This window comes from Stegodyphus dumicola, chromosome 9, assembly GCF_044657685.1.
Source record: "Stegodyphus dumicola isolate Sdum_Otavi_A_Nest chromosome 9, ASM4465768v1".
Lineage (NCBI taxonomy): Eukaryota > Metazoa > Arthropoda > Arachnida > Araneae > Eresidae > Stegodyphus > Stegodyphus dumicola.
This window is the reverse complement of record NC_140776.1, coordinates 30,817,595-30,840,805: the sequence shown is the minus strand read 5'-3', so window position 1 is coordinate 30,840,805 and position 23,211 is coordinate 30,817,595. Positions and strand designations below refer to the sequence as shown.

General features: G+C 29.4%; 1 protein-coding gene across 4 annotated transcripts in view; it reads left to right on the top strand.

Moving 5' to 3' along the window:
• The window catches only part of Oatp30B (Organic anion transporting polypeptide 30B), a 104,409-nt gene extending 85,490 nt beyond the window's left edge, over positions 1 to 18,919 (top strand). For all 4 annotated transcript variants that reach the window (XM_085823326.1, XM_085823328.1, XM_085823327.1 and 1 more), the window contains one exon: positions 6,502 to 18,919. In XM_085823326.1, coding sequence (XP_085679452.1) covers positions 6,502 to 6,823 — 322 coding nt within the window. In that variant the 3' untranslated portion in view covers positions 6,824 to 18,919. The remainder of the gene's footprint in view (positions 1 to 6,501) is intronic.
• Positions 18,920 to 23,211: the final 4,292 nt, after the last annotated feature.

Genomic DNA, 23,211 nt, shown 5'->3' with positions numbered 1-23,211 from the left:
ACACATTTTATTAACACTTGCAAAAAATGAATAAAAGATTTACATTAAAAATGTTTAAAATTTCTAATGTGAAGAATTTTTTTGCGGGGATAATATTTCATCATATTAAACAGATCCTTTCTTACGTATTTTTTCACCTGAGGCAAGAATGTCAATGTGACCCCTATGTACAGCAAGGTGTCTGGCTATTTAAAAAAAAAGGGGGTAAAGAGTAAAAAAAAAAAAAAAAAAACTGCACACATATAAACACATGAAAATATAACACACACATGTAAATATAAATATACAGTACCAAGTTAAATGTGTATGTACATTTTTTATTCATGTAGTTCATTCATTATTATATTTCAGATCATAATACCAAACTCTTAGAATAATTATTAATATTGTTAATTGTATAAGTTATTATTAATTAGCTTTATAAAAACTTCAAAAAAATGACATTCGTAATAATTCGAAAAGAAAAATTTAAATAAATTTCTTTCTGATAAATGCAAATAACATCAAAACTAGTATAAATAGTAGGTAACTAATAAAAAAGCGTCATGCTTATTTTTTTCAAATGTTTTGATAACTTAATTTTTCCTGCTTTTAACAAAGCAAAATCACCAATAATTTGCTCAAAATCTACTTGGTCACATAACTCCATAGAATGACCATGTTTGAAATAGAATAGCTATGTTTGAAAAACCAGGCACGTTGAAACAGAGTGGTGATGTTTGAAAAAGCATATTCATAAAATAGGCATGTTTAAAAGTTATTCTAGATGAAGTGGAAATCTAGTTCAGTTTATTCAATTTGCTGAATCTTCTTTTCCTACTAGAAGCATTAACCCTTTTGGTACACATTTATATGAACATTTTTTTGGCACTTGGAGCATATTTAATTTTGTGGGCAGATAAGAGCAGTCAGTTTTATGCAAGAATTAATTTATTTTTTATCGTTCATTATATATACTTTTACATAATATTTAAATAACTGTCGGCAGTTAGTACTACAAATTACCTTTAAACAAATAAAAAAATAATAATAATAAAAAGCAAATTATCAATAATTTTGAAACTTGTGCTACTTTTCAAAACAGGTTGGTAAATGCAGTGGTACTTTGCATTCTTGATACTGCCAGGTAGAATCATTTCTAATTTAGTGTTGAAAACAAACATGGCACCTTTTCTGTGAGCATTTCTTTGATTTAGTTGGTGGAATATATTTGGGGAAGTGCATTTGATTTTTTTGCCTGCAAACGCTGTGGTGTATCGCTACTTATGGGGCATCCATGGGTTTTATAATTTTACAATGTGTTTTTCTCCAATAATTCTTCAGCAATATTCAAATGAAAAAAAAAAAAAAAAAAAAAAAAAAAGCCCGTTTTAGTTGTGTTCGTAATTTTAGAATGCAAAGCATGTGCATTATAGATGACCATATCTAGTAGATAAAAGAACATTTTCTTATATGCCTGTACACATTTTCTCATAATAGGGAAGCACGGTAGTAGTTGATCACTTTTATCGATTCCTTCCATACCTTTATTGTAATCTATAATGGTTTCATACTATTCTTTATATCACCTTCTTTCGTTTTTCATTTATTATCAGTGGTTACGAAATCAGCATTTGTGTGTTTCGTGCTAAGTATCATCTTTTCTATCTTTCCATTTGGACACCATGGCAGGATACAGTTTTTGCTTTTCCTTTCTTCATCTTAATTGAAGCAAGTAACTTCGGCATATTCTTCTTGTTTTTAACTGTTCCTACGGCATTTGTATCATACATCAGTAATTTTAGGAACAATAATAGCGATGAATACCAATTACCCTTGTACAACGTGTAGCCTTTATTGATAATAGGTTCCACCATTTCCATGATTACACTTTCAGATGCAGGTATATCACTTCCTGTTACTTTATCCTGGCTGACATAGGTTTTGAATCGCATATAATAGTCACATGAAGATTCACAGAGTTTATAAAACTTTGTACTGAAATGTGCTCTTTTATTAGCAATAAATTGAATATTATTTGTTTGACCTTTGAACTTCATTAGCGATTCATCGAGAGATACTTTATTATTTATGATATAAAGATAACAGAATCTATTATTCAGGTAATCTACAACATTTCTAATCTTCCTTATTTTATCATCTATACTTAGTTTTTCATTATCCATAAAATGCAAAAAGCTTGAAATATCGAAAAACCTTTTATGTGGCATAGTTTTTGCAAAAACTGGAATACTCTTTTTCTTCTCATTTACATTTTCTTTTTCTTACCAAATCCATTCATCTAATTTTTCACACAAAGATTCACTGTCACTGCTTAATAAGTGTCTTTTACGTCTTGGTATAATTTCACTATCATTATCACTTTCTAGTTCAATATATTCTTCATTGTTTTCATTTTGAAATTCCCCTTTATCGCTTAAAGGATAATTATAAATTTCTTCATCAGATTCAAGATCACTGCTTTCATTAAAACTTTCCCTATCACTTTGATAAAATATATTCTCTATTTCTGTCATTATGGGGTTGTGCATCCCAAACAAGGTTCACCAAACTATTAAAATTATTTGTTCTATTGCAACAGATATACATTACTTTGAAATAAACCAGAATAAACTAGCTAAATCCTGTCACAGTTTCAGTGACATATAGAACGTCACGTGCATCTTTGCCCAAATAAATGCATGACGTACTGATATGTCAAATGTAGCTAAAGGGTAAATCTCGTCTCAGTTTCAATGACATATCAGAATGTCATATGCATCTTTTACCCAAACAAATGCGTGACGTACTGATACATCAAATGTAGCCAAAGGGTTAACTAGCAATGTAAAAGTAATACTGCTTCCAAATTCAAATTGAACTAAATTACCTTTGTGAATTATTTTAAATGATACAAGCATTGTAGCTGCTGTAATGTCCAGAATTATAGAAACAGCTAAGTTTTTAAAAGTAAATATTTCTGACTGAATTTCGGCAACGTTTGTATCGATCATATATTGCTGAGTTGTAAGCTGATGCCTTTAAATTAAATCCAACGATCTTAATTTTTCATCTGTTAGAATCTGAAAATTAGAAGATATTTTATGTAACTTTTGATAGATCCTTTTCATGAAACATTTAACACTTCTTTAATTTCTACAGTGAACACATGTTTCTCAGAAAAATTAGTTTTCTTACAAGTTGATGTTTGAGAAAATGATGTATTAACATTTTTTCCCCACTCAAATTCTAGTAATATATCTATTCTAAAGCTTAACTTTTGTATTTCTCAAGAATACATTCAGAAATTTTTTTCTCGGGTACTATAAAGAAAGAGTAGTCTTTCTATTAAGGGGGTGCCTACGTAGACAGTTATGTATAGTTTTCGATAAGGATTTGTAAACTTGTTAGATTATATAAATTCAGGAACATGATAAATGTGGAATGCCATTCCTGGGATTTCCAATGATCTTAATTTTTCATCTGTTAGAATCTGAAAATTAGAAGATATTTTATGTAACTTTTGATAGATCCTTTTCACGAAACATTTAACACTTCTTTAATTTCTACAGTGAATCCAATGATCCACTGTAGAAGTTCCAATCCAATGATCTTAATTTTTCATCTGTTAGAATCTGAAAATTAGAAGATATTTTATGTAACTTTTGATAGATCCTTTTCACTAAACATTTAACACTTCTTTAATTTCTACAGTGAACACATGTTTTTCAGAAAAATTAGTTTTCTTACAAGTTGATGTTTGAGAAAATGATGTATTAACATTTTTTCCCCACTCAAATTCTAGTAATATATCTATTCTAAAGCTTAACTTTTGTATTTCTCAAGAATACATTCAGAAATTTTTTTCTCAGGTACTATAAAGAAAGAGTAGTCTTTCTATTAAGGGGGTGCCTACGTAGACAGTTATGTATAGTTTTCGATAAGGATTTGTAAACTTGTTAGATTATATAAATTCAGGAACATGATAAATGTGGAATGCCATTCCCGGGATTTGAAAACCAGATCTTCTAATGGTAGCTGGACATGTTATCCAGTTACATAAAGGCATACAGAAGGAGGGAGAAGATATGTTATAAATTTCTTAACTTTTTATTTTTTATTCAGAATTTTATACCACACAGGTAACACACATAATATTTTAAAATGGGCTTGTTTCAAAATGCTATTATTTTTAGCCCACTGTAATGATTCATCATTTGATTCCGTATTGTTTAGTAATTGGTGTATTTCAGATATTTTTAGATATAGTTCTTTAGCATTCCATTGTGCATCCATCTAACTTATCTTGAAAACAAGAACACTGTTGTGAAAATTAATTTAATTTAAAGGCGACTAATAGGCAATGCTGGCATATATGTCTTTTTGTTTGGTTTGTATTGTCCTATAATGGAAAGTATCCCATATTTCAATAACAAGGTATGGTTTTATCATATAAAATTTCCTATAATTTGCTGTCATAATTAATTTAATAACGACATTCAAATTCCCTGACAGCTCTTAATTAACATGAATAATCGTACTTAGAATGTGACACTGATGTAAAAAAAGCATGATTTTCATGTTAGATGATATTTTTAAAGATTATCAGTCTCATCATATTTAGGTAGTATAAGTACAGTTTTGTAACTAATAAAATTTGATAATATTTCATGCTTTCTCTTTCCTTTCACTCTGCCTCATCACTTAACTCAGGTGTCTTCAAAGTGTTAAATATTGCAACTAATTTTTATTCTCATCAATAAATAAGTTTGACACTCTAATTTATTTTGATATTTCAGTTTCATTTTTAAAATCTTTAAATTAACAGCTTTTTTTGTATAGTTTAACTACATAAGACTGAAAGGAGCATCTATTCTCAGTTTTTAATTGGGAGTATTGAGAGATCTCCATGCAAAATTCACTTTTCTTGAAGCTGTTCATGTTACAATATACAAAATTCATAAAAATATCATCCTGCAGGCTGAATTAAAAATGAACAGCGAGTTGTATTTGGCTTGCATGCCGCAGTTTTTACTGATCCCTGCTTTAAATCAAAATCAAAAGGTTGGCAATTTCTGTTCTATATTTCGATTATATTTGCCAACTTTTCATCAGTTTAAAAAAATTCTTTCTGTAATATTTTGGTAATGTTAACCCACTTGTTTATCACAGCAATGTATTTTCTATGCTTTTGTATACAAATGGGTAAAACTTCATCAGTTTGATAACAGTGTTTGAACTATTTAACAGTAATCACATTCAGCACTGTTCTGCTAGTGTGCTAATTCTGTGTCCAATTTCTACTACTGTGATAAAATAAATTACCCATGGACCTGTCCATTTTATATCAATTTTATGATTGTATGTTTCATATTTACTTGAATTTGATTTACTTAGTGTTTTCCTTAAGATGTATTTTATTAGTATTCATATCTTTTATTTTTTAAGTAAAATTTTTTTCTTATCCGTAACTTCATCACACTTAAATATTTGAAATATTTTAATTTGTGAACAGCCAGTTTTATGACCATCTTGATCGGTATAGTAGTTATTTATGGTGGCTACGATATTGTGGGCCAGTGTTTGAATCTCACTGAAGGCATGGGTGTTTGTAAGCATGTAATGTCTTTGCAGCACAGCGGTACGTAAAATACTGGCAAGTTGAAAGTTATCTTGAGTGGTGTGACTATAGGTTAAGAGGGGTGGGAGACTGTCGGATTCATTCCCTTAGGGTGTTTTCAATCAAAATTTGGAGAGCTGCACAGTTAGTGCAGTACTACTATATCTGTATGATTAGTGGTGAAATTTAAGTCTCTCACCCACTTCTACATATGCCTGTTTAGCTGTATGTAATATATATATATATGTCTTGATTTTGCAACTGAATCACTATTAAATGCCATCTAATAAAGAAAACATATTAGTATATATTTTATTATAATTCAAGGTTTTATGTCACATTTAAGAGCTTGACATAGTCATATCTTATAATGTGTATATTTAATTTTGTGAACTACGGTTAAATGCTTTAAAAAGCGAATGGAATTATATATGACAGTTAAACTTCCCAAATGATAATTAAAAATAAGTACACAGTCCTTATATGTTAACTAAAAAAATTGTTAAATGATGGGGAACATCTGAAGACTGGGTATTAAAATATATCTGTTGAACAAAAAATTATGTTTTGTTGTGAATGGAAGAAAAGAGTTATATAAATTTCTTGAGGACAGATGTGAAGAACGTTAAGAGATAGATTTACTAGTGATAACCTGAGCCCTAATTAACTTGTATGTTGTTGCTCAGTGAAAAAGATATCGTATTGCTAAAAGAGTGATAGTTATCATTCTAATATATTTGGTGGTATATTGGATGGAACAGGTTAAATATTCGAAAATCTGGGCTTGTGAAAATGTAAATAAGAATTGTACAGTTATTTGACAGAATTAATAATATTTCTATTATATTGTACTAATCAAATTTACTTTTATTGCTTATTAACCATATTTATCTTAATTGCAGGTACATTGGTGTCTGTTCAGGGCTGAAAGTGGCATCTGGGTTGTTGTTTTTCTTGGATTGGATGTTGATATCATGGAAGCACAAAAAAGACATTGAACAGCCTCCAACATTAACTGTTGGAGAGATAGTGTCTTCCATCATATCATTAGATCGACTTTCAACTCTTGGGTGGGGAGACTTACCTATGGATGGCAATAAAGATGTTCCTGAAGACACCCAACCATTGGAAATGGATGAAGAAAGTTATACAAATATCCCTAGGACAGTTAAGAGGCATATTAAAAGGGATAGTTCTACTAGTGATATATTAAGCCCTAATTAACTTATATGTTATTGTGCAATGAAAGGGATATGGTAATGCTGAAAGTTTGAGGAGGTATGAAACAATATACTTTGTAACGGGTACTTAACAAAAATTGATTGACTAATATTGAGAGACTTAGCTTTAACTTTCAATAGGAAAGAAAATAAGTAAGCTTGAATTCACCTATGATGCCCTGAACAAACAAACAAAAAAAAAAAATCTGTCCTTCGTTACCATTTCTTCAAATAGAATATTGTGATAGTGTGTTTAAAAGATTTACTTCTAAAAATGAAGTAGTGTTTCTTTACTTATAAGAAGTTGAAGTTTATTAAATAAGATTACCATTTATATTTTTTTTAATTAACAGTGCCTATTAAAAAAAGCTAATAATTATGTGCACTTATAGGTATTAAATAAAGGTGAGCCTTTAATTTAAGATTTTTGCACTAAAGTTAAATATGAAAATTCCTTGTGATCATTTTCTGGTAGAAATTTAAATGAATTACCTTAAATTACTAGTTTTGTAACTTCTCTTGCTAAGGCAGAATATTTTAGTGAATGTAGGATTGAATAGTTGCCTGTCAAACTAAAAATTTCTTGAAATTTAAAATGTATTTTTAATAAACCAGTTTTGAAGTAGAATTCGAAACCTGAGGCCAATTTTAACATATATATTTCGGGGAAATCTATCAAGAGTTAAGATTGTGATTGAATATAATGGAAACAAAATGTATTTCAAATCAATTGATTTAATTTTGGAGTAAATAAATATAATTTCTATTGACACAAAACTTAAAACTTTTTTAAGTCACATATATTAAGTATCATACAAAATATGCAAATGTTTATTATGTATGCAATTTCGCCCCCATGTGTTTTTGTTTAGTTTTTGTAAGTCATCTAAGACTTAACGAAAAATAACTTGACATTTCCTGAGAGATGCTCTGATACCATTGGTTACTTGTTCAAAATAAAGTAATTGATAATTTGATTGAATCAAGTGTGTATGAAAATTAATGTTTTGCTGTTTAACTTGTTTTAATCTCTTATTAAAGTATTGGAAAAGTAACTGTGTGCATCTATTTTAATTTCCTGGGGTATAATTTCTTTTTCTTTTCCAATCATTAGATCCACAATCGGAGAAAATTTCAATATTTTTGTATGCATTATATCGCATATACTTGCTAATGTGCTTAGAACCTAAAATTTTTAAGTCATGTGTTTTAATCATTTGAAATCTAATTTTTTGGAAAGACCAAAAGAATATTAATGTGAAATGTTTATTTAAATTATAAAGTTTGTATTTAAATGCATTATTAAAAGGAAACTTAACAGGAAAGAAAATGGGAAAAACATTTTTCCAGCATGTGAGTAATTAAAGAACTGAAAATTACGCACACAGATAAGAAACAAATCATTCTTTTCCATCTGTTACATAAACAGATATTATGTAGCATGCAAACTGTTTCTTAGATTATTTTGGATGAAGCTATATCTCATCCTTACTCCAAAAGAAATGAAACATAGTAAATCTGTTCTGTGTTTTTGCCCAAATCTCTGAAACTGGAAAATAAGCATTTCTCAGTTCCTTGTTATGAAAATTGGCCTCTGGATTGTGAAACTGATGCAAATTTAATATTACATTTTCATATTTTCAGTCATTTTCATATCCCTTTAGGAAATGTGGCCAATTAGAAGTGATGTGTCATGCATAATCATGCTTGATGTTTTCACTTGCATTCTGTGCTTGTAAAATATGTTTGTGCCTCATGAAAACTTTTAATTTATTTTTAACATAAATACTCCATCCATGAAAATTCTTTTATATTTAATTTCCACCAAATGTAACAACTGTCTTTAGGTAATTTTATTTTCTTCACAGAAATATTTCATATAATTGCAAGTATTGTGTATCCATTTTAATATGTAAATAATTTTCTGTATAGGATTTGTGTTGATTTTTAGTAATATTATTTATAGCTGCAGCAGTATGATTTATGAAGTTGTAATTGTAAAACACTCAGTTTTTTTTTTTTTTTTTTTTTTTTTTTTTTACACATTTCTGATATTCAGTCTGATATTTTCTAAAAAGTCAAATCTAGTAAAAAAAAAAACAAGAAATTTAATTTTTTTGAATCTATAAAATTCATGTATAACGTATAAAACTATATACAATAGATATAACTATGTATCAAACTTATTCAGGTCTACATTTATCTTTTAATATTAAGCTCAGTTTTGAGTATTTTTTTAGTTTCTAAACATGTTTTCAAAAATTTAAGACTTTCATGTAATTATTTCTGTGTTCTGATTTTTTAATAATAAATTAATTGTGAGTTTTTATTTAAATTTTATATTCTGTACAGATTTATGTTTTTGATTGTGTAATATAACAGTATTTTGCTTTAGTTGGTCAAGTTATGTAACATTATTATGCAGATACTCTTGTATTTTCAATGCGTTATTGAATGCATAGTATTAATATAAAGAAATAAGTATATTTGACGTCCATTTTATTTGTGTTGATCATATTGTTTAATAGTGTAAAAAATACAGCATCTGATGTTTTCTAAAAACCATTTATTGTGTTATTGAAAAAATTTTTCAAAAAAAAAATATTTTCCTTTATTTGAATAAATTAAATTTTAAAAATCAAACCATGAGAAATATGTGATAATAATAAGTAGAAAAATTTTACTGTATGCTACTTAATTTATATATTGGTGTCATTAATTTCCTTAAAATAAGGGACCAAATTTATGAATAATTGATGCATATTAATCATGATATATTAATGAAAGTGCAATCTACTGAATTGTAATCATCAGATATTACTAATATATTTTTATTTATTTCAACTTTCTTGGTTTCTATAATCTAATGGGTGAATGTGCTAAGAAAAAGTTAAGTATTCACATTATTTACACAGTTTTGTTTGTTGGTTTAACCCAGTTGGGGTTATGAAATTAAGTAGTTCTTTTAACCCAAATACATGTGATATCTGTTAGCCATAAATTTGTAATATGAGCTATGTGCGTTTGCACCCATTGTGGTGCATAACTGAAATACAATCTGAGCTCATTGATGACCATCAGAAGGTTAATGTCAGGTTTACTGGTTGGTTACTGCAGCCATTTATTAAAATTATTGTTCCAGCATATTAGTTGTGCCATAATTTCATTATGCATGAACTTTGTGACAAATTTTTCAGGAAGAATAGAATGTATCATTTAAAATAAATGAAAAAATTAAATTTTCATTGATGTAATTAACATAAATGAATTACAATTGCATATAAATGTGAAAATTTTGTTGTAGTTGATTAATAAAAGTTTGAAATCAGTAGTGATTGAATGAGATTCACGTATTTATTGTGCTAAAAGCTGATGACCTTATAAAATGCGTTTTTTAAAAATAGCATGAACAGGTATGCATTCTGCATTTTTGAATATTATGTTAATTCTTTTATATTTCTTGTATAATTTTCATAGTAGTTACATTTTTAAAATTAAAATTTGTATATTTTCAGTATTTAATCACTTTGAGTAGCTTAACATACGCTAGTTTTTTTCTAAAATTGTCTTTAAAAAGACATGCCCTGTGACTGAATCGCTATGAATTTATCTCCCTCCTTTTTATAAGGTTTATCTCTGTCATTTGTTTTAATAGCATGTTCTGAGCCTAAATTTCTTCAGATGATTTATTCATTCCCTTCACTTGATCTTTCATGTCTGTTGCAGAACATATTTTAAATGTCTATAAAATGTACACCAGTTATTGTTTGTGAGAATTGTAAAACTACTGGTGGATCAAGAAACACAGAATATGCTTGTTAGCTTTGCTGCATATGTCTTTATGACTGCCATTTTATATATGAATTTAAAACTGAATATTTAAAAATTTTAGTAATGCATTTTAAAAACTTTAAAAGTGTTTTTTGCAGTAATTGAAGTGTTATGATTGTCTGTTTGAACAGTAAAAAAAATATTTTGCTGTTTTTAATTTTCTCTGCTGCTGACTACATTTTGAAAGAAACTGTTTGCCATAGACTACAGGTAGCTTGTATCTTTGCAAAATAAGAGAAAATATGCCTTATACTTATCTGTGTTATTAAGTGAATTTTTATTCAGAATTGTTTCATGAAGGGATTTTTAGTATACAAATTTACAGTTAGCCCTCAGTTTATGCCTATTTAGTTTGCACCGATTTACAGGAATGCCAATTTTAAAGCAAGCTTGTCAGAAGAGAGTAGAAATAAATTTAACATCATTTATAATGTTTATATTTTTCTTTGTAGTATTTCTTCTCTAATCTAATTTCTAACAAAATCTAACTTTGTTTCTGAATGAAAATGATTAATGCTTTCCTCTCTACAGTTACATTAATTTTATTAAAGGGAAAATAACTTAATTTGTGTGAAAGAACTGTTTGATTTTTCATGGCAAGCAGTATACTAAATAGAGCATTATCATCTTTGAAGCTTATTGTAAAACTTTGACAGGAAGTAGAATTCAAAACTGCAGTGCATCCATACTCATGAAAAGCAATAATTATCCTGAACTAGAGACTCTTATATAATTGTTGTTATTTTTTGTACCATTGTTGAGATATCAAAATGTTTTCAAATGCCTTTTATTACCATTTTAGATCATTGTATGTAAGCATTATATTTGTCATTAATATTTGGGTTCTGGGAGCTTAGATAAAATTATTTCTATTATAAATTTAAAATCGTTTCAATTTATGTTAATAATTTTAGAAATATATACCTAGCAGAAACTGAGGGCTACTTGGGATTACTAGGGTGACTGACTGTGAGAATGAATGTAAGCTATTGAATTATGTTTGAATTATTCTGTAATAAAGCATTTTTATGGCCCTCATTTGTAAAAATATTGGTGAGTTATTAAATGTTTAATGTAGTGGATATTTAATGACTGTAATTTTCAATACTGAATCATACCTCTTCATTTTACTTAATATTATATTGTTAAAACATTTTATTAAGCTTAGTATCTAGCCTAAACTGATAAAATGTGGAATTTATTTTATACATCTTCAGTGTTGTGTTTTTATCAAATTACATTATTTTTCATTTCTTTACGCAGCTGGTTATAGTAATTAGAAAATGAGCAGTTTTTTAATCACTATATATTTTTTATTGGTAACTATGAAACATCTGAATTAAATGCATGAAACATTTTTCTCATCAGATGAATAATTGCATGGAATTTAAATCTCTTGATATCTTGATAAAATGTATTCTAATCTTTTATTGCATGCTGGATGATTAATCTACATAAGTCAGCTACTATGCCATAGGAGGTAGCAACTAAGATAGTATAAATAATATCCTCATATTCTAAATACGAGTTTTATGGTTTAAGTATTAGCCAATTATATAGTCGTCTGGAAAAGAAAAAAAAAAAAAGAAAAGAAAAAAAAAAAAAAAAAAAGGAAAAATTATTTAAAAAAAAAAATGAGTTTTTTGAAAAATAAGCAAAAGTGATAAGATACTTACATGTTTGTTATTAAAAAATTAAGCCATTTAAAATCATTTTAATTATGCTTGTTGTTATAATAAATACCTTTATGGAATAAAAATTAAACTGTTGCATGATTATACAAAATTTTTCTCATCTTCCTTTATTGTTTTGTCTCTGTTTAAAGGAAATTTTCCTGTTTCTTAAAAAAAAAATGTTATTGCTCTGCATTTAAAAATAAGTAAAATAATAAAAAAAAAAAAAAAAGAGTATGTTTTAAAAAGTATTCAAATTTATTTTGTCTGTCCTTTCTTTTACCTTAGGAAACAGTGGCTGAATGTGGCTTTTATGTGTTAAAAATAGGAACTTTGTCTTAATTAACATGATATTCTGAAAATTCACAGATAGTTTTTTAAAAAATATCTTGACTATTATTTTTAAAAATTTTATACTGTAATTATATTTCATTTGAAGAGTTAAAATTTAACTTTTTCTTAGTTTTCAGTTTAAACACTTAAGCAGTTAAAGTCTTAAAAGTGGGTTTTATAGCTGTAAAAATTAGAAGGTGATGAGATAATATAAGAAAGTCTTATTTTTTGAGAATATGCTTAAAGTTTCTTTTATGTTTTTCAAGTTGATACATACCTCTGTGCGGGTATTAAATTTGATTTTCAAAGTTTGTAAAAATTTCGCAGCAAATTAACCTTACAGTTTATCCTCTTAAAACTGATGCTTTTAAATATTTTCATGAGGATTCCAGCTATGGCAATCAACACAGAATATCAAATGTTTGTTTGTGACAAATCTTGTAATTTTAATGATATTAAATGTTATCATTAGTACTAAATATTATGTCACATGAAGTACATTCAGAAAGCTGACAATCAGTTGTAAAATAATGTTGAGAAAAGTTCTGCTGTTAGTTTTAATTTATGTAACATATGAAAAATACATTTCTGGTAATATAATGTGCAAGATTTCTAAAAATTATTTTTTTATTATGTACTGAACATGTGTTCAATAACTTATTCTTGTTTTTTCATAAAGAAAATAATTGATATTTTAATTTATGCATTGTCTGAAATTAATTTTTCTTCGTATTTTTATCTTAATCCTCTGAGTGCCATGGCTGGCTTTATCTGGTCATGAGATTTTTTATCACATGGGATATATTAGCTTATAATTTACGATATTTTGCTTTCTTACTTTCTTTAATAATATAAATGTAAGTTTATGAAAATATAGCCTAAAGTAAGTAAATATACAAATTAAGCTAATAAAGGTTCTTTAAATACAGGCCTTCATGATAAGTCTAAAAACCTGAGCTGCTCAGAGGGTTAATGTGATACAATGCAATATATAAAAGTTTAATATGTGATCTGTTTCTTTTTTTAATGCCTGTGCATTTTATGTTTCTGTGGGTGATATTTATGGTGTTATGTCTTAATTTGTAGATTGTTAACTTTTCTATTTGGTTAACACTTTATTCTCCTAAAATACAGACTTTTTAAATTATAGCAGTCTTCATATAAGTAAATAATGTGTTCATTTTAAACAATGTGAAAATCTCCTAGTTGTTTTTGAAGTTTTTTCCATCTCCTTGTTTGTGTGTGTATATATTTTAACATTCAAAGTATATATTCTAATTTAATTCAATAGTCAGCTGAAATATCTCAAAGAAAATGTGATATTTGCAGTCTGAAAATGATGCTTTTAAAGTATTTACATTGTTGCAAGTCTCTATCAATTTTTATTTCCTATTATCAAAGTTTTTAGCTTTTTAAATATAAGTTATGTTAAAATGTTGGTATCGGAGTTGGTAACTTTTTAAATGTATTTCTTCTTTAATTTAAATGCAGAGTTTTTTAATTGAAAAGAAAAATTTCTGATGGCTGCATTATAAATAATAATGTGAATATTTATTTATGCCTTTAAATCAAACGTGTTTCAGCTGAGTAATATGGGCATAGATACAGTATTTTTAATTTAGTCTGTTTCTAATGCTGAGCAATTAGAGATTGATAGATATAAGTCTACAAGGATTAGATTCATTTTTAGTTTTAGTGTTGTACTAAATTTATTAGAATATGTAGGTGCTGTGGAGAAGTAGTAATGTGGCATCTATGTTGAGTTCATCTGCGAATTTAATAAACTACTATGTGTTCATAAACTGAAGGAAGTAATAAAATATTAAGCTTTTATTTATGTAAAATTAAATGTGTTTTTCCAAAGTTTTTTGGGGGGAGAGGCTAGAATATATATTATCGTCTTAGTTTCTCATTTGGGGAATCACTCGTACTTAAAAAGAAAACTGTATAACTATATAATTGACATCAATGACACCTTCATTACTAATAATTAAGGAATGACAATTTCCAGAAATAATCTACAGTATTTTTTTTTCTTCATGCTTTTCCCCGCAACTGCTAAATATATTAATTAATCAATCAGTAAACATGCATGCTTCGTACAAGTTTAAATGGGGATTTAAAAATTGCTTCTTTAACTCCTCAGTGCTACAAAATGGTTTTAGAAATCTGCAGATTAATATTTGGAGGTTATGTTGTTGATCAATGCTAAGATTAAAATAACTAAAATACTGATGTTTCATTGAGCTTAAATTCATGCCCAATAGTTCCAGTTTCCTTGAAAGCAGTGACTTATTACTGCTCAATTAATTACTGGGGAAATCCAGCCAAAATTCATGAACTTTTTATCAACAAAATACATCTCAAAATTGTCTAATATTGCTTTTACGTAATGTTAAGAGAAATTTACTTTGTGTTAAATAGAAATATGTTGTAATAGATAAACCATGTTAACTTGAAAAATGTGTTAAACATAACTCTGTTAAATGAAGGAAAACTGTATTTATTATATATTATGTACTCATTATGTAGTAGAATGAAATATCCATATTGAAGAACAGAGCCAGATTTAGACTTGATAAGGCCCTAAGCTATTTGAGATATGGGACCCTGTATAAGTCTGTTATACTATATTTTAATTTTTTTTTTGGGGGGGAAGACCCTAAGCTATAGCTTGTGTAGTTTATATGTAAATCCTGCACTGTTGAAGAAGTATTGGAAAAAAGTGTGTGAAATATTAGCAAGTATGTGCTATTGCCACTGAGCTTTTTGGAAAGCCTTTTGCAGATTGAAATGAAAACTTCCAGTAATATGTAAAATATTAGTTTTGTCTTCTCTATAATATAGTTTTGTAGTAGAAGATAGAGCTGTGTAGAGAATGAGTAAAGTAAAAATCACTTGCCTATAAATTAAAATTAAAAGGGAGTACAAAATCAAAATGGCAAAATGGGCAATTGATTTTTACACACATAGATTTAGTTAAGTGTATGGTAAAATTGTACTAAAAAATAGGTTAAACAAGTATTATGACTAAATTATATAAGATAATTTATTGTTTTACATATTATGTATTTAAAATATTATTTTTATTATGTATTTAAAATATTTGAAAGAAAATATCCTTAATAGTGTGATGTCACATTACCTACTTCTTAATGTCAGCTGCGTAGTATTTACAGTATTTAAAATTATATATTTGTATCAACTTTTATTTTTAATTCCTTATGGAAATACTGATTGTGAATAAAGGCTCACTGAAGTGTTAAACTGACATCAGCCATTTTTTTGCCCAGTGTTATATAAACCTAAATTTGTTGCTTAAATTTTATCATTTCTTTGTTTTTTTGTGTTTGTGTAAAAGTGAGTTTCTTCTTTAATGTTGTTAACAATATCCGTCCTTAACCCTCTTTGTTTTTTCCGTTAAAAATGTCATGAAAGTACTTAGTTTTATTAAGTTTTTTTCGATCTCTTTAAAATAGCAATAAGTGTTTCATTTAATTATGGGCATCTTTATGCAAGCTATCATGGAAAATGAAAACCTAATTAATAGTTTTAATAGAACAATATGTGGTTTACATAGTAATTAATTATATAGACGCTTTCGCTCAAGGAAAAAAAAAAAATTCTCCAAAATACAATATAACAAAGTGTGAAGTGCCAACAGAATATTTTTTATGTACTTTATGAAAGTACTCGGTTTTATTAAATTTTTTTGAGCTCTTTTGAAGCTATCATGGAGTATGAAAACCTAGTTAATAGTTTTCATAGATCAATATGTGATTTACATAGTAATTAATTATATAGACGCTTTCGCTGAAGAAAAAATCCTCCAAAATACGATATACAGAGTGTGAAGTGCCTGCCAACAGAATATTTTTTATGTACTTCTAATTCGAGTGTATGTGACAACTGTAGAAAGAAATTCATTCTCGTTTAAAAAAGCGCTTTCTGTGTGTGTCTCCGTGATTTATGCCTATTCATAACCGAAGAAATTATTTACTCAGAATGCTGTCGACATATTAACCATATCACCTGCATACAAAAACTCTCCAAAAATAAACTTTTAGCCTCTGAAACTAGCCTTGGAAATGTTTCATTCCCTCTTTCACCAAGACCTATTTATAAAACCGCCTATTCATCTCCCTACCCAGCAGAAAAATTTCTTTCGTGCTCCCTAGTCTCTTATCTAAAAATTAATAAAGACACTAAAAAGCACGATTTTAAATCAGTATTAGTTTTGTTGCAATACCATATGAAAGGGTGCGGGAAGTGCATTCCTATTTTCCGTTTTTTGCGAGTGAACTTGCCTTTGTGTGATCCTGATACAACCTCGCTGTGGAGAAAACCAATTAAATCATTAATTACCGCTTTTCATTTTCACTGCATTTTGGAAGTTGGAAAAAGTGACGAATGTTTCTCGGGCGGCGGCGGGAGGTAACGATAAAAGCAATTTTTAACCCCGACGAGTGTATGGCGTTGCTGACGCCTGAAAACAGTTTTCAAATCGATAAGTCTATCTCGGAAAACGGTAGAGTGGTTAAAAGAATTTATTTTTTTTTTTTTAAGCAGAAAGAAAGTTTTTCTCGTATTGGCGGCCTTTAGCTGTCATAGGCGTTTGGCCGGAATCGGTCGTCTCTTTACGGAGGTACTTAATAAGTGGGGCAACGTTGCCTCCTATGAAGGACGGACAAATTACATACATGCCTTCTCAGAGATCTTAAATCCTTCGGAAGAACAGTCACAGTCACTAACCAGTTCCCACCCTCCCAGGCGGGAAAGGAAAAGTAGCAAGTACTTTTGTCCTCTCCGTAGCAAGGAAACACTATCCAGTTACCATGAAATTTTATTGAAAGATAAGTAATGCTTTCTTTATAGAAGACAAATTCCAACTGAAGATTTGCATTTGATATTAGTATCTGATATGACAAACTTGTATTTACTTTGTAAGCATTTCTTCTGAAAAATATTTCCAAGATATTATGTTTATTGTGTAGAGCAAGCTATTTGCTGATTCATTATATGTACCGTTCCCAACATAGTTTACCAAATGTTAATCGAATTGTTTCAATAATCATGATTCCGTGCATTATCCAAAAATTCCATATTCTTATCTTTTCTAATTTTGTGCATGTGAAAGGAGCAGTTCTAACTTTATTCTGCATATGTATGATGAGGGGAGGAGGGAAGAAAGTATATTCTGAAATTGTAATTTTCTGTTTTGCTCCGTAAGTTCTCATTGTGAGCATGAATTTCATAATTAACTTTATATACGCATAATTATACTATCGCTTTTAATTTAGTTGCATTTAGCTATCAATTTCAGCGGGTAATAAGTTAACTAATGCCACTGGCAGGATATTTTGTGGAAATCGGTTAACAGCAGTTTTGGAAGAGTAAATGTTTTTTCAATCAAAATCTCGAGCTTTCTTCACATGGTTTCGACATGAGCAAAAAATTAAAATCCGTTACTGGAAAATAAGAAGCCGTTAATGTAGTTTTAAGGGATTTACTGTTGTTTTAGAAAGATTAAAACATGCTTCGAAATGATCATCTTTGAGAAACAGTTTAGTGTTCGTGACACTTTGAAATTGAATTGCAAGCTAATATCTACTTTAGGAGTTGAATATTTTTTTTTAAAAAAAAGGTTTCATTTACTGTATTTTAAGGAAAGAAATACGATAATAACTGCTAGTTCATAATCACTCACCGTGTCAAACCACCCTTAAAAATGATCTCTAAAATGCTTTGCAGAAGGGGGGAAAAAATGGCTGATCATAATGAGATGCATTTCTGAAGAGAATGACTTTGTTTACATTAGCTGTACATAAGTCACGTGATCTCTGAGGTCATCTACTTTTTTTTTTTTTTTTTTGTTGTTGTTGTTGTTTATATTGATTTGTCATGTGATCTATGAAGTCATCGGAATGTGTCTCATTGTTTGACATTTCATTGAGTCTTGTGTATGTTGTGAATTTCTGCCAACACTAACTACTGAATATAAATATTTTGTTTGACTTGTGTATGATAGATATTTATTACTGTTGCGGGAGGCTGTTGTTTGTACTTAACGAGTTAGTAATGATTAGAGTTGAATATAATATACATATAAATATATATATATATAAATACTATGTATACACATGTATGAATATATTTTAGATGCACTGCAAATGCAGGGGAAAATGTTTGCTGCGAGTAAATTATTCTGTAGTTGACAGTGAGCTACGCACTATTCTTTATTCAATAAAGGACTGCGTGCACTATCACTTGTTCGTTTTATTTATTGGTTTATGTTTATTTAAATAATGCGTGACTTCAAGTATTATTACTAAATGCTAAAATTCGATCTCTGCTGGGTGAGAATACGAAATGAAAAGTTCTTCCGTGTTTTGAAAGACAATTGATACCATATTCTTTTTACATATGTGCATACTATTTCATGCAGATATCAGTCCTTTTTAAGTATGTGATTTAATGCAGTTTAAAAAGAAAATGCAGATTTAAGAGGGTTTGTAAACATTAAGGACTTAAAAAATCAGCATTGGAATTGTGAACTAATATTGATCTACGTTGCTGTTCAAAATTATGACAGAAATGATACTGAAATGTTGCATGTTAAAACAAATGATTAAAACAGTTTGTACAAAAGCATTATTTAACATAATTATATTTACATGTTGACTACCCTCACTATTTGAATTTAAAAATGACCTTCCCTATTTTACAATAAATCTTTTTGTACAGTGTATAGTCACCTAAAAGAAATGTTAATTTCACATTTTGATTTCATAAAAGTTACTTCTGAAAATGGAAATTATTCATTTAAAGTTTGTTGCCCCGCGTCAGGCGGATATGTTATAACGAGATGCTGAACCTCTTTCAGTTTTGTAGCAAACTGACCGGATGTTTGTTCTCAGATCTATCTGAACCAGTGAATGCTATAACCAAAACTTTGTTTTTGAGAGCCTTTCTCTGCGATATGGGACGCTTTTTGCGTTTAGTAACCAGAGTGAAGGAAGTACCACGTTGTTCAGTTTCTGATTCTTACTTAGACTGTTGATTCAGAATCTATGTCTGCAGCGATCGCTGGGTAAATACCGGTAGAGAGTGCTAGTGCAAACAGGGTCTGGAGCACTCTTATATTCAGTAAAGCTCACAACTCAGTAATAGTGGCCTCCTGTTCTTGAAGGACTAGCCGGATAGGATGTTAAGACCTCTAAATCCGTTTGATAAAGTTTGGCTCTAGGATGTAGTCAATGATATTTTCCAGTAAGTAAGGAATGCCCTTTTGCAATCTGGAATGAGGGTAGAAATCCTGAGTCTCTAAAATTGTGAGGGCGGGCTAGCTTTCGTGGGCTGTTCGCAGCCGAGCTTTCTGAGTTGACAGAAAGGCGAGTTGGTGAGGCTTCTCTTGAAAAATGAAATTTTCTGTGGATTTAATGATATTGATGTCTTTGGATTTAGTTTTGCTGCCTTAACCATGAGCGATTAATATCGTCCAGAAGGAAGCTCATTCGTATATTACGTTACATCACAGTTTAGCTCTTGTCTGCCTTTGGTTGTTCTGACTCTTCATCATAAGAGAGCGTTGTTGCATAAAAAAAAGAATGCTGTATGTTTGTACAATAAGGAATAGCTGTTACGTAGTTGTTGTATTACTGTGAGTGATGTAACTCGTAGCTGTTCATTTAAAATTTAGTCGGCAAATTATGTTCATTTACCAAGACAAGATCAAGCTCATTGATAGTAAATCTTCATGCCGGAGTGGCGTCTTCATATTCGAAACACTGGGCTACTTTAGGATTTTTAAAGTAGAAAACAGGAAAAATGAGCAATGCCCTCACTGGGACTCGAACTTGGACTTCTCGAATAGGTGTCTGCTACCATTACACTACGAATTCATGCAGAAAGGAGGGAGAAAATGCCTTATATGTTTACTAATTGATTAACTGCTTAAAATATTGTTCCATGCTCTTTGTGACACTTTCAGATCTTCCATTTGGATTCACTCCCTTTCGAACCTACCAATTAAAGCTATTTTTGCCCTTTTGTTAAATGATGTCTTTGATTCATAATTAATTAATACCGAGCACTCCCAGAAATTGCGTAAATTTAAACAGCACTATATATTCCAATTCTGACGTTAGTCCGTCATGCAACTAGTTGTTAGCCTAATTTGTCGTTTTCATTGGCTAACATATGCGCAGAAATTCTGTTGTGCATTCAGTTTGCAGGTAATTAAGAAATTAGTAGGCCATTGGAAGCTGAAAACTTTAATCAGTGAGTATAGTGTTTAGATTACCTTTAAAATTTAACAAGTAAGGCATTTGAGGAGAGTAAAATTTTAGAGAGTATGAAATCACAGGTGAATTATTTTAACTGATAATGCTTTTTTAATTAGCACAAAGCCCTCAAGGGTATATATCTTAATACGTAAATCTGTATTTGACGAACGTCGTTGTATGTGTACGTCAGATTATTACCTCAAAACTTTTACAATGCTGCTGATCACATTTACACTTCTAATTTAGAATCTTTATTGTCATTAAAACCGTCACTGAAGTATCCGAATCGCCTAATACGTATTCCTAAGATCAATTGTATACATTTCCTTCAAAGTTTACATAATATTATGTAGGTATTTCGTTATTCAAGCTGATAACAAATAATACGACACTTCTAACAATTTTAGCCCAGAGTTTCTTCTTCCATTGCTTTGGTTTTTCTACCATAAATTACACTTTTATATACTCAACTATCCGCCATTTTCTGAGCTTTCCCTATAAAGTTAAACACATTTGTCTTAACGTAACCAAAAATGCACACACGTATTCATTAATGCCAAGATCATGTGGGTTATTTTTCCTTCTTTAGTGACCAAAAATAGAAATCTCGAGAGTAGTTATGATCGTAAAAGAAACGACCCCTTTTTTAATACAATATTACTTTTAGTATGATTCTGCATAAAAAGAGTTTAATTCAACAGAATACAGATGTATAGTGTTGAGGAAACTTTTTACGATTTCCTGTTTTCTGAAAAGGGGAGGGGACATATTCCAAATATTCTTAATGGCAACTAAAAATATATCTTGCAGTAACTTTAAAGAATGGATTGGACAGATTAAATAAAGAAAAGATTTAATTTAATTCATTTTTTACCTAAAATATATTAAATCAAATATTTCATTCCATTTGGCTTATATATTTAACTTTTATGGATTCATAAGATTTAGCTGAAATCAAACAAATTTAAAAAATTGATTAAAAATAAGAAACTTTTATAATGACAGAATTTTATTTATAATAAGTGTATAGTTACTTTGATAAACGAAACATCCTAAGACTCTAACCGAACTAACAGAAACATCATGTCCTTTTGTTTGGCAACTTATTTAGGTATCGATGTGATGTAAACACGGCTAGTCCTTGACTAACGCTTCTTAAAGTGTTATCTTCAGTTGAACGTTTGCTCGGAAGTTGCATTTCATACTTTTACCTCCAGCACAAGCCGCACTTCCATAATATAAAGATCGGCTGAACCTGGGATCCAGTTCATAATCTGAAACGGATTTTGTAGAAGATGTGGTGCAGATTGACGAGTTCTTTCGGAAAGATCACATATGCTACTAACCGAAAACGCATCAACTCAACTAAATGCTGTTAGTCTCAGTTGTAATGAATCAAAACGTAAACATGCAAACCTCTCAAATGTGTGCATGGTATTTTCATAGAAGTTTTTATTTAGCTAATGAGCGATTCTTCCTCTAGTCGAGATTACATATTCCTCGAAAAAGATCGATTAAGAGCAACTAATCAAGTCATTTCCGTTTAGGGCAGGTGGTTCTTAGCTGCTACATTTCTATTTCTGGAACTACCATCAGTATGGGCTTTAGCTCATTGTTGTACAAGTCTTAGCTTATAGTATCAAATAGCTTAATTAGCAGCCCATTGAGATACGGGTTGGTTTGTATATTTGTTCCATTGTCTAGGCAAGTGGTTCCTAGCTGCTACATTTCTATTTCTGGAACTACCATGAATATGGGCTTTAGCTCATTGTTGTACAAGTCGTAACTTATAGCATCAAATAGCTTAATTAGGAGCCCATTGAGATACAGGTTGGTTTGTATGGGCTTTAGCTGATCGTCGTAGCTTATAGTTTCATGTAGCTTAATTAGCAGTCCATTGAGATACAGGTTAGTTTGTATTTTTGTTTTGTTGTTTTACAGATTGCATAAAGGTACGCTGTTAACATTTCATAACATGCTTATCAAAAATTCCATCTGTTCGGACAGCTACTTCGCTTATCCCGGCACAACTAACCAATTTCCGCATAGTGTTAGCGGAATATTCTCATAGCAGATGTATTCAGACAGAGTTCGTAAAAAAACTGCCGTATATGTGATCCATTTCGACGTTTCTATAGGAGGATTTTGGCTGAAATTCTAAGCTCTGATTTTCAATTGTATGCAACTTGAATATGCACAGACTTCATAGTAGACTTCCTAAAGGAAATTAACTCGTATACATGCTATACAAAGGGAAAAGCATGATAAAA